The sequence below is a fragment of the Mobula hypostoma genome, chromosome 2 (genome assembly GCF_963921235.1).
Source record: "Mobula hypostoma chromosome 2, sMobHyp1.1, whole genome shotgun sequence".
Taxonomy (NCBI): domain Eukaryota; kingdom Metazoa; phylum Chordata; class Chondrichthyes; order Myliobatiformes; family Myliobatidae; genus Mobula; species Mobula hypostoma.
The window spans coordinates 42,604,415-42,618,089 of NC_086098.1; the positions used below are offsets into that span (position 1 = coordinate 42,604,415).

The 13,675-nt window shown below is 40.2% G+C and overlaps 1 protein-coding gene across 1 annotated transcript in view; it reads left to right on the forward strand.

Moving 5' to 3' along the window:
* Positions 1-13,675, forward strand: part of LOC134358589 (dihydropyrimidinase-related protein 5-like) — a 63,386-nt gene that overhangs the window by 19,748 nt on the left and 29,963 nt on the right. The window contains exon 2 of the mRNA XM_063070998.1: positions 9,033-9,191. Coding sequence (XP_062927068.1) covers positions 9,033-9,191 — 159 coding nt within the window. The remainder of the gene's footprint in view (positions 1-9,032; positions 9,192-13,675) is intronic.

Here is a 13,675-nt window from a genome sequence, read left to right on the forward strand (position 1 = left end):
AACTGGTGGTATGGGACCTAAGGCTTCTATACCTGCTACCCAATGGTAGTAGCGATAAGAGGGCCTGAGCTGGATCAAAGTTCAAAGTACATTTCTTTTCAAAGGTTCAAAGTGCATTTATTATTAAAATATGTATTCAGTGTACAACCCGAAGAATCCCCCTCCTGCATGCAGGCAGTCACAAAATAAAGGAACATCGGGGAACCCATTTAAGGAAAACATCAAATATCTCTTTTTATTAATTTCATAGAATGAAAACATAACATAGCAATAATACAAATAGTAGGAGATACATTGTTGCACTTAAAATGAGTAATTGTAAGACCAAATAGTATAAATTGACAAAGCTCCCAATCGTGTAGAATAACAATGAATAATACAGGGCAAAAAAAAACTGAAGGAAAATCATGAAAAAGAAAAAAAAATAGAAAAAAAACCCCATCCCAAAAAAAAACTAAACAGAATTAGTCAACTAAACTAGAAGACTTGGGCAATTCTAACAACTTAAAAATGGGAGAGAAGAAAACCTTAGTGTCGACAACTCCATTCCTCTCAACCAACAGTACAGAGAAATAAAATAAGTTTGGAAATGGCCAAATTACATGAAATGAAAATGCTGAATGAACGGCCTCCAAGTTTTTTCAAATTTAATGGAAGGGTCATAAACCCCACTTCTAATTTTTTCCAAATTCAAACACACCATAGTTTGTGAAAACCAATGAAATACAGTAGGAGGGTTAATCTCTTTCCAATTCAGCAGAATGGATCTTCTAGCCATTAAAGTAAGAAATGCAATCATCCTGCGTGCTGAAGAGGTTAAATAATTTGTATCTATCATTGGTAATCCAAAGATAGCAGTAATTGGATGAGGTTGTAAGTCTATATTCAAAACCGTTGAAATAATGTCAAAAATATCTTTCCAATATTGTTCCAACAAAGGACATGACCAAAACATGTGAGTTAAAGAAGTTATCTCGAAATGACATCTATCACATATTGGATTAATATAAGAATAATAATGAGATAGTTTATCTTTGGACATATGAGCCCTGTGCACTACTTTAAACTGTATCAACCTATGCTTAGCACATGCAGAGGATAAATTAACCAATTGAAGAATTTTTTCCCATTTTTTAAATCAGTATAATAATCTTAAGTTCAAATATTCATTTGTTTATACAATTTGGAAGAAGTAAAAGGAAGCGAAGTTCCTAAAACCGAACCCAAGGAAAGCCCTTGTAATGAATTACATTCAAGATATACCCAATGTGGATTTAAAGATACATCCAAATCTCATAACCAAAATTTTAAATATCGAATATTAATTGCCCAATAATAGAATCTAAAATTCGGGAGGGCGAGCCCCTCCTCCTTTTTAGATTGCTGTAAATACCTTTTACCTAACCTAGGATTTTTGTTCTGCCATATATATGAGGAAATTTTTGAGTCTACATTATCGAAAAAAGATTTTGGGATAAAAATTGGAACCGATTGAAATACATATAGAAATTTGGGCAAAATGATCATCTTAATAACATTAATCCAACCAATCAAAGACAAAGAGATTGGTGACCATTTAGTAAACAAAAGTTTAATCTGATCAATTAAAGGTAAAAAATTAGCTTTAAATAAGTCTTTATACTTTTTCGTAATTGTTATCCCTAAATATATAAATGAATCAGTAACCAATTTAAATAGTAAACGTCCATAAATAGGTACCTGCTTATTTAGGGGGAATAATTCACTCTTATTAAGATTCAATTTGTAACCAGAAAAATTACTAAATTGGGCCAACAAACCTGGAATAGCAGGAATTGACTTCTCCGGATTAGAGATGTATAACAACAATTCATCTACATATAGTGATAATTTATGTATTTCGTTTCCGCGGGTAATACCAAAAATATTGGGCAAGTCGCGGATAGCAATTGCTAAAGGTTCAAGGGCGATATTGAATAATAAAGGACTAAGAGGACATCCTTGCCTAGTACCACGAAAAAGACGAAAAAAAGGAGATCTATGATTATTAGTACAAACCGAGGCTACCAGGGAGTAATATAACATTTTAATCCAAGATATAAATGTCAAACTACTTCAACAAGTTAGGAACTACGAAGAATTTGAAAGTATTGACAGTTACCTGAATGTTATGATGAAAGTGAAGATTTGGAGGATGCAATTGTCTAAAGCATTGTATGAAGGCAGTCCATTATCTGCAGTAGGCATCTGCTATGATTTTTGCTCATTTGCAGTCAATCAAAAGAACACAGCAGTGTATGTACATTAGATGAATTCCTCCACTGAAAACCATTAGGAGCTAATACAGTATTATAGTGCTGTAGTGTTCTAGTTTGATCTGTATTTCATTTAAATGCATAATTTGTTACTCAGTTAAATGGTAGTTTATCTTTTTTTTTAACCTTTTTAGCTGTTTCCAACTTAAATGGGGCAGCCAGTTAATTGGGCCAAAACGTACTAGCCCCAGTGTGTCCCAATTAACTGGAATCAATTCTATTCCAGTTGTAAGAGGAAATGTACGTCCATTTCTGAAAGAGATAACTAATTGTTTTTTCTGGGTGTGCTGTTATCTTGTAATCATCCAATGCAGTTCAACCTTGATGTGATATCGTTAGATATTTTCTAGTCATGTGTCAAACATGTAGTCAAGGAAAGAACATATTTTGTACCTTGAAGAGAATAAAGTATGTTGAGGTCTCTGTTCAATGTATTTCTCATTTGAAATTGATGTTACTGCTGTTTCAGCAAACTCTTTTCATAAGTAATGCGAGAAAATATTGTCAAATATTTGAATGGAAATAAATTGCAGGAAGTGATTCTGAGACCTGATAGAAATGAAGAGTGTGCAATCACAGAAGTACAGACTACCAAGTCTGATTTAACAGGAAGTAGAAACCAAAATGGTGCATTAAGTTTTCTATACAGTATTAAAGCAAGACATATATTTGCATTGTCCAGTGGTATGGTGTGTAGTATGACCATCACAATTGCTTTTCTCAAAGCTGTGTATTAATCTTCAAATTTAACTGCTCAAGATTTTGCATTTCTAGTTTCAGAATACCTTGTTATGTCACAAGAATAGCAAATTAATCATCCTTCAGACAACATTTTTCTTTCTGAGTAGGTCAAGGGTTATTGGGAAGTGCTGAACTGACAAATGTAATTACACAGGCTGTTTGTAAAGCAACCCTTGTTTTATGACTTGATGTTAAAACCCCGGTCATCCTGAGAGCTGTTCATTAGAAGGTGCTGAAGTTTTCATCTATAGTAGAAAGGGACGGTATTCAACATTGCATTTTAAGGGTTCAGGGAGGAGTGTATTGATTTTTTTTTTAATTCTCTTCCAAATCGCAATTAGAAACATAGAAACATAGAAAATAGGTGCAGGAGTAGGCCATTTGGCCCTTCGAGCCTGCACCACCATTTATAATGTTCATGGCTGATCATCCAACTCAGAACCCCGCCCCAGCCTTCCGTCCATACCCCCTGATCCCCGTAGCCACAAGGGCCATATCTAACTCCCTCTTAAATATAGCCAATGAACTGGCCTCAACTGTTTCCTGTGGCAGAGAATTCCACAGATTCACCACTCTCTGTGTGAAGAAGTTTTTCCTCATCTCGGTCCTAAAAGGCTTCCCCTTTATCCTCAAACTGTGACCCCTTGTTCTGGACTTCCCAATGTCGGGAACAATCTTCCTGCATCTAGCCTGTCCAATCCCTTTAGGATTTTATACGTTTCAATCAGATCCCCCCTCAATCTTCTAAATTCCAATGAGTACAAGCCCAGTTCATCCAGTCTTTCTTCATATGAAAGTCCTGCCATCCCAGGAATCAACTCTGAATTTCTGAGTTTAACAGTTAATATTTTAAACCACATGGGATGGTTCACAACTTGAGACATTTCTAGATTTTAACTTGCATAGTGCAACAAGATAGTATTGCTATTTAAAAGAAACAGGTTACTTTGCCTTGGCACATTGCTTGCTTGAATCTGTTTATGATTATTTGTGCAGCAAGGCTGAGAAGAAAATGGGCAAAAGTTACAATTCCTTAAGTACTCTGTTAGAAGTAGCATACATGAAATAGATGTAATTTCGTATGCTTGCTTAAAATTTTCACAGCATGATGTGTTTCATTTGTCTTTTTGTAGTAAATTTAAATTTTAGTTTCAAATTCACAGGATTAATCAATTTCTCACATTAAATTTAGTTCAATTGAAAAGAAATTTGAGTACCATAATTTTTCTAAAAGTAAACACTGGGGAAAAAGTTAGTGGAATAAAATTTTGATTCCATTGTACTCTGAATCTTGAAATTATATCACATCAAAACTAAAATAAAAGCTAAAAGAGTGTGTGCAGTTGCAGGGCAAGGTTATAAACTCAATAAAATAAGGACAACATTGTTTAGTAATTACTAAAAATTCATACAAGGGTTACCTCGCTATCCATCCTTGATATTTAGCAGTATTATTGTCATTTTAGTTCGGCAGTCTTGTGTCAGAATTCGTCATTGCTTTCCAATTGCTGAATGATTGTTACCACTTATCGCCTGAAATGTTCTGTATTGTTCAGTCTTGCTGCAGTTGGCATGGGCTGATTCATCTTCTGAGGAGTTGCAAATGAAATTGAATATGTGATATTCACCAAAAGACACCTCTTCTGATCTTGTGGTTGGAGAATTGTTGGTGTTAAAGCAGGTGGAATAAAAATGGAAAATGTTTAGAATTATATTTATTATCAATGACATGATGGGAAATTTGTTGTTTCATGGCAGCCATACAGTGCAAAGCCATAAAAGTACTAAACATTACAAAAATAAATAGAATCAGAATCAGGTTTATTGTCACTGCCATAGTGTCATGAAATTTACTGTTTTGCAGTAGCAGAGCAGTGCCATACAAAAATACTATAAATTACAACAAGAAATATGTATTTTAAAACTTCAGTGCAAAAAGAGAGCTAAACTAGTGAAGTTGTGTTCATGGTTGGTTCATTGCCTGTTCAGAGTTCTGCTGGCAGAGGGGAAGCAGCTCTTCCTGAAACACTGAGTGCATGTCTTCAGGTTCCTGTACTTCCTCACTAATGGTAGTAATGAGAAGAAGGCATGTTCTGGATGGTGAGTGTGATTTGTGAGGGTCCAAGCATATTGATGAAATTACAACAGTGGCTATATTTCATTAGGAGTTTCAGGAGAATTGGTATATCACAAAAGACTCTCACATATTTCTACAGATGTACCGTGGAGAGCGTTCTAACTGGTTGCATCACCATCTCACATGGAGAGACTTTGCATAGGATTGGAAAAAGCTGCAGAAAGTTGTAAACTCAGCCGACTCCGTCATGGGCACAAGCCTCCCCAGCATTCAGGACACCTTAAAAAGATGGCATTATCATTACGGACCCCCATTACCCAGGACATGCCCTCTTCTCATTGCTAAGGAAAAGATATAGGAGCCTGATGACACACACTCAGCATTTCAGGAACAGCTTCTTCCCCTCCATCGGACTTCCGGATGGACAATGAACCAATGAACACCAGCTCAGTATTTTTCCCTCACTTTGCACTAGAGTTGGAGAGATGTACCATACAGAAACAGGCCTTTCAGCCCATCAAATCCACGATGAAACCATTTAAGTTGCCTACTCCCATCAACCTGCATCAGGACCATAGCCCTACATATCCCTGCTATCCATGTATCTATTGTTACGTACCCCGTAACTGGGTTGCCAAACCAGCAGAAATGGATCACTCAGTTGGAGTCTGGAGTACCAGAACTAAGAAAGTTTTATTAAAGAAACAAGCAACACAGCAATCGAAAGGATAATAAATGCAACAATTCAACAATGATAACCACACATGTGCACAGAATTAAGATAACAGCATCAATCAAGCTCTATCGTTGTCTAGGGGTAAATGACCAAATTTCAAAATGACTCAAAGTTCAGTTCGCAGTAATCGTTGCCATGGCGATGGACAACGTGGGGGAAGAGACAGATAGAATAGGAACAACTGATCATTCAGAACACTGCTTCACTCACAGACCAGCGAGATGGCTCACAGACCAGCGAGATGGCTCACAAACAGCTTTTGGGCGGGTCCTTGGTGATGTCACCTGAGGTCACCGACTGTGACCCCTCCTCCAGATGCGGTCGATCCTCTGCAGTGAACCCGGCACCCAGGCAAGGGCGGACACACACCGGGTTCCCGCTGATCGTACCTTTCCACCCTTGTCGTTGTCTGGTACTTCTCATCCACTCGTGAGAGGCGCACCACTTCCAGGGTCTCGTTACCTCGGGTGGCGTGTGTCTGTCTTAGCGAACCTGTCCCTTTTTATCCCCCTGCTGGGGTATCGCCTGTCCATCACTTCAAACAGTTCAGGGTTCAAAGGGGGGGAGCCGCTCCAGACAGCTCTCTCTCCCACATCCCTTCATTACACATCTCCAGACGCTGCTCCATTGTTCCTTATCTCTCCTTCCCCTGAGGGCAGGTGGCAGACCACTTGCTGATGTCACTGATGCTAGCCCAGGCCAGCAAACATCTTAATTTTATGTGTATTCTCGTAACACTATCCAAACCTCTCAAATGTTGAAATCGAGTTCACACGCACCGCTTGTGCTGGCAGCACATTCCACACTGTCACAACCCTCAGAGTGAAAAAGTGTCCCTGCATGTTTCCCTTAAACTTCTCACCTTTCACACTTAACCCATAACCTCTGTAGTTCCATTTCGCCTCAATGGGAAAAGCCTGCTTGCATTTACCCTATCTATATCACTCATAATTTTGTACACCTGTGTCAAATTTCCTCCTAATCTTCTACATCTGAAAAGTACAGTCCTGACCTATTCAATCTTTCTATACAACTCTGGTCTTTCAGACCCAGCAACATCCCTTGTAAATTTCCTCTGCATTCTTTCAATCTTGTTTACATCTTTCCTGAAGGTAGGTATCCAAAACCACACAAAATGTCCATATTAGGCCTCACCAACATCTTATCCAACTTCAACATAACCTCCCATCTCCTGTACTCAATACATTGATTTATAAAGGGCAATGTGTCAACAGCTTTCTTCACGACCTGATCTACCTATGACACCACTTTCAATGAATTATGGAGCTGTATTCCCTGATTCCTTTGTTCTACTCCCTTCATCAGTGCCCTTACATTCACTGAGTAAGAACTATACTGGTTGGCCTCCCGAAGTGCAAAACCTCGCACTTGTCTGCATTAAATTCCATCTGCCATTTTTGGCCCATTTTTTTCAGCTGACGCAGATCCCTCTGCAAGCTAAGATAGCCTTCTTCACTGCCCACTACACCCCCAGTCTTAGTGTCATCGGCATGTTTGCTGGTCCAGTTAACTACATTGTTATCCAGATCATTGATATAGATGACAAACAACAAAGGACACAGCACTGATCACTGCAGCACACCACTATTCACAGGTCTCCAGTCAAAGAGGCAACTATCTACTCCCACAAAGCCAGTGTCTAATCCAATTTACTACTTCATCCTGAATGCCAAACAACTGAACCTTCTTGACAAGCCTCCCATGCGGGTCCTTTTCAAATGCCCACTAGAGTCCATTTGGACAGCATCCACTGCCATTTCTTCATCCACTTTCCTAGTAACTTCCTTGAAAAACTCTATAAGATTGGTTAGACACAACGTACTATGCATGAAGACATGCTGACTATGCTTAATCAGTCCTATGTCTATCCAAAAACTTATATATCCGGTCCCTTAATATACCTTCCAATAACTTTCCCACAGCTGATGTCAGATTCACTGGTCTATATTTTCTGATTTATGCTTTGGAGCTTTTTTTAAACAGTGGAACAACATTGGCTATTCTCCACTCTGATTTGTATCAGGGTAGCAAACACCTCCTGCTCTGTAGTCTGTACAGGGCCCATGAAGTTGATGCCACTTTGCCTCACTTCTTTGAACTCCGTATCTCTCTTCTGAGCAAATACAGATGCAAAGATTCACTTAAGTACTCCCCCATTTATGTGTATTTTTAATTGTAATTTATAGCTTTCATAAACATGAGAAATTCTGTAGATGCAGGAAGTCCACAGCAACACACACACAATGCTGGAGGAACTCAGCAGGTTAAGCAGCATCTATGGAAATGAAAGGTTGATGTTTTGGGCCGAGACCTTTTGTCAGGACCGTAAAGGGAGGGGGATGATGAGCTAGTATTTGACTTTGGGAATGGAGGATGGGGCACATGCTCCTGTCTACATCAGTTGTGCTAGGGTCGAGAAGATTTGAGGGCTTCAAGTTCCTAGGAGCCTGTCCTGATCCGACCTCATAGATGCCACAGCGAAGAAAGTTCACCAACAACTTTACTTCCTCACGAGGCTGAAGAAATTTAGCATGTCACTGTCGACCCTTACCAATCATTATTCATGTATCATAGAAAGCATTTTATCTTAGTCCATCATGCCTTGCCATGGAAACGGTCCTTAACCACAAGAAACTACTGAAAGTTGTGGACGTATCTCAGTACGTCTCCAAAACTACCCTCCCTTCCATGAAGTCTGTCTATATTTCTTGCTGCGTCAGTAAGCCAGCCAGCATAATAAAAGACCCCATCCACCCAGACATTTTCTCTTCTCCCCTCTCCTATCAGGCGGAGGATACAAAAGCCTGAAAGCACATACTACCGGGCTCAAGGACAGTTTTTACTCACTGATAGAAAATTATTGAATAGTTCCCTTGTATGGTAAGATGTACTCTTGACCTATCAATCTACCTCATTATGACCTTGCATCTTATTCTACTTGTACTGCACTTTCTCTGCAGCTGTTACACTTTATTTTGCATTTTGTTATTGTTTTACCTTGTATTACTTCATTGCACTGCGTAATGTATTGATCTGTGTGAACTGTGTGCAAGGCAAGCTTTTCATTGTACCTCAGTACATGTAAAAATAACAAACCAATTCCAATTCCAAAGTGATACCAACACAATTTACTTTATTTCTAATTATAATTTTTTTTTTACAGGCTGCACTTGTTGGAGGAACAACAATGATCATTGGCTATGTATTACCAGATAAAGAAACTTCACTCCTAGAGGCCTATGAAAAATCTAGAAATCTAGCGGATCCCAAAGTCTGCTGTGACTACTCACTCCATGTTGGTGTGACCTGGTGGGCTCCTCAGGTAGGGCTAATTTTTATTGAATGCTTTTTTAATGTTGTCTTTGCTTCTTGTTAATATTAGACGGTTCTTCAAATTAAGTAGCAGAAAAGTTAGTGTGGAAGAATTGTCTTGAAAGACACCGGATAGTACATGAGAAAAATCAGCTCGTGGTCGTGTACTTCCTAGAGTGGCTGAGGAGTACCACTCTGGAGTGACAGTCTCTTCCACACTGGCTGTAGGTGAAGGAAGATGGACATCTGATTGGAGTGGTCCTTCCCTTTCGCTGAGCTCTCTTGACAGCCAACTCATTGATGTGGGTACTTTATGCTCTTTGCATGCCTTTTTGAACGGCCGGACCCCAGGCAGCCTGGTTGTCTGTATTGTTTTCCCAGTTGTTTACGTCAATGTTGGCTAGCTTTGGATCCTTTTTACAGACATCCTTGAGGCAAAGCTATGGGCGACAACTGGATGTGTATCCTCTGCCAGCTGCCCATTCAGCAGGTCTTTCAGGATTCAACCTCTAGCTGAGGAGGGCAAACAAGTTAGGGATGCCTGCATATTGTAAGACTTCTGTAGTAGTGGCTCTGTCCTGCCAAGGTATGTGCAGGATCTGTCTGAGGCAGCATAGCTGTTCAAATTCTTTGCTGCTCTTGACATTTCTCCTGCATCTCCCATAGTGAGAAGATCATATCCATAGAGGATCTGCTTGATCTAAAACCACACTGCTACTCTGGGTAGACACATTGAGCAAGCTGCTGTAGTCATGCCAAAACGATTCGGACAAAGAACTCTCCCACAGTGCTGAGGAGAAAGATGCTGCAGTAGATGTTACAGTCACTCCAATCACCCTTCTTGTACAATGTGACAATGTGGGCATCTTGCAGGTCTTGTGCTATGTAGCCTTTGTCCCAGGTGAGACAAAGGAGCTCATGCAGATGATGCAGCAGTGCTGGTTTGCCGCTCTTCAAACCTCTGGAGGGATACCATTAGTTCCAGAGGCCTTCCCGCAAGCGAGATAGTCAATAGTTTTGCTGAGTTCTTCCAGTCTTGGCAGTGGATTGAGCTCCTCCATGACTGGTAAATCTGAGATAGCCTTGAGTGCAGTGCTTGTGGTCACATTATGGCCTGAGTACAACTCTATATGTAGTGCTCAACCCAGTGTTTATGTGGTGGATCTTCTTTGGTGTGGTCAGTATCACAGTCTGCGCTGTGATAGCCGCGGGCGTCTCAGGAGGGCACTTCTGAGATCTGCATGCCTGGTGATGACAAGGTCTAGCTGGTGCCAGTAGCGATAATGTAGGTGTCTCTGTGAGACCTTGGGGAAACTCCGTGCACTGGAAATGTGTTAGTTGCATACAGTCCATGGTAACAGCACAGTTCTAGCAGCTTCTGCCCATTGTTCCCATGCCCATGTGGGCACAAACAGCTGGGCCAGGCCTCGCTGTTGGCTTATACTCTAGCATTGAAGTCTCCCAATAGGTACAACCCTTCAGTGGTAGGTGCCTTGAACAGTGCTTTATCCAGTGTCCTGTAGAAGAGATCTTCATCTTCCGGGGTGGCACCGAAAGTGGGGCCATAGATGCTGATGAAGTTGAGAGGGCTGGATGATGTTGACAGACAGAGAGTGAGGATTCTGTCTGCCCTTCCCCCCCCCCCACAATGGAGGCTCAACAGCTGCTGCAGGTGTATTCCTCGCTGCAAAGCTGACACAACACAGTCGTGCCTCATGCTGAGATTTCCCTTGTCAGAGGTGGTGTAATTTGACTCTCTGATAGAGCCGCTGTCTGCCAGACAAGTGTCCTAAAGGAAGGCAATGTCAATGTCAATTTGATGTAGCTGTGAGTGACTTCTCCAGGGTGCTACCAGCCTAGGCAGATGATATGGAGACCTTGGGGCTGCCCAGACGACAAGATCACCTTCTTAGCCTTGCTGATGTAATCCAATGGAAAGTTAGAACCAGTATAATTTGCTACCAGTGTGGCTGCAGAAGTTGCCGGGAGGAGGCGCAATACGCCATCCAGCTGCCTTGGGAGCTCCACTCTGGATCTGCTATCAGTATTTTCTCCCTTAGCCTTCATCAGTCCCGAGACTGATCCACAAGGCAGTAGGCCATTTCCCCATGGCTGCGGCACAGTTGATCAATGCTCAGAGCGTGTCCATGGACTCAAGGTCTTTGCACATCATGACTATCCATCTTGCCTTGACACTTCAAGGGTTTGGAATCAGAGTTTCCCTCCTCCTGGATAAACTGCCTGCCAAGGCTAATGAGCTCAGTCTGCCTGGGCTTAGAGTCACAGCTGTCTCTCTCCTTCACCGGCTGCCATTGTAAACTGGAGCCCTATCACAATAATGCTGGCAATTCAATAAAGGGATCTGAGATCTTTAGAACATGATTAATTAGGAACTAGTAATAATTTCTTGTGACCTGAGTTATTGATCATGTACTCCCAGGGTGTCTTCAAATTCCATAACGATTGACTTGCGGTTTTATGCTAAGAAGCCACAGAAAATGCTGAAAGATGGCATGTATTAGTGAGACACTGGAGGTTCTTTTAGACTGGAGGTAAATTAACATTGCCATTTTCAAAAAATGATCTATCAAAACCAATTCAGACACTGACTGTTTTCTCGTAAGTCTTGGATGAATTAACCAAATTGTCTTATGACTTGATAAACATGCTTTGTCATTTTCATGCTTTATCATCTTGATAAATGTTGCTTTACTGCATGGTTAAAAAAATATGGGTGCAGGATATATGGATGTCCAAAATATCCTTTGCCGAGACAAGAATGAAAGATTTTGACTGGAACTTGGATAAAACATTGGCAACAGATGAAGTTGATTAATGCGTATGACAATAACATCAGGAAGATAGACAGCAACAGTTTTGAAGGAATTTCTTTTAAGCCATTAAATAGGATTTTTTTTCTGGAAGTGCACCATGGACATGGAGTTCAACTCCCAAATGCTGTAAAATTCTGTGTATGTTGACTGGAGATGGCTAAATAAACTCAGTATAGATGAAATGAAAATAATCCACAGTGGAGCATAAATGAATTGGACTCATTCAATGAGTGATATTTGAAATAATAGACCAAAGATGAATAATGACAAAAATGCATATTGTTGTTTGAACACTCTTGATTGTTGCTAGAAAAAAATCAACAGGCCTTTTCTAAAATTGCCTCAACAACTAACCCCTCCCCTTCCCTTCCCCCTCCCCCACCCCTACCCACCAAAGCTGTTTTATCAATCTGGAAAGAAATGGTGAAGCCGCCGTCAAAATGTATCTTTCATTAATGAAAATAAATGAATATTCAAAGGTAAACATACTTGATGAGATTTTTGCTAAAAAAGCTTTCCTTTTCCCATGTAGGTGTTACCTTTAACTTGAGTCAGCTGCGAGACATTATTTTCAAAACTTTGTTGCTTGAGTGTAATTAAATGTGCATGCCTTACTAATGAGTGCTGATGGGAAAAACATGCAGACGGGATTATTTGTATTTACTACTGGATAACAGATTACTCTTGTGGGTGTCTGTTATGTTATTCTTCTCCACACCTTGTGGCACATTGGGCAGCAGCCTTGCTTTTTCCTTAGCATTTTGTCTGTTTTTTGTGAGACCAAATTGCTTGCTCGATGCTCAACCCAGCATGGATGGAAAGTATCCAAGGAGCTGAACCCAGGACCACTCGCTGTGAAGTCTGGTGCTAATACCACTACACCACCGCTGTCTGTGGGCTCCCCAGAATCTTTTACCAACCATATGCCTGATCAACACTAATTGTACTTTGCTTCATCTTTGATTCTGTGCAGAATATAATGCCCATTCCCTCTCCATCTCAAAGATTAGAATATTTTATTCACATGGTTTTTACCTCTACTGTTGTTTTCAAGAAATTGTTGGAGCAAATACAAATGTTTCATTTGCTGGTTCCTGTTTCCAAGTATTGCTAATTATCAACTTGTTGTAAGGTCTTGAGTTACACTTCACTCTGAGCTCTGGCCTTGCTGACCCATTTCAAAACTTACCGCCATTACTTCAAGTTCTGAATACATCTTGAAATTGTTGCATGGCTCGCACTTCCTCTATGTCCCGTTTAGTACAGCATTTCTCAGTTCCGGTATTCTGTCCTGTCCATCCTGTATTTGGGTATGTAACTATTGAGGTCAAACAGTCATTCCTTAGATTTACAAAAAATAAAGAACGATCTGCAGAGCATGGGGGCATTGTTTCTATTAAAGGTTCTGTATAAATAAAAAGGTTCTTTTTCCTTCTGTATATTGATACTGAGTGATTTATTTAGTAATTCTAATAGTTCTTGATGCTTCAATTTGATGTGTAGGAATAGAGTGGTGTGTTTCTTTGATAAACTGTGGAAGATCAGGGAGAAGTCTAGAGCCCCCAAGAGCTACCTTTGTGGGAAGAATTTTTCTGAGTAGGTGCTGGGCATTATGTAAAGGGAGGGAGAGTAGCAAGTGGTAGTTGTCCCATATTGGTAC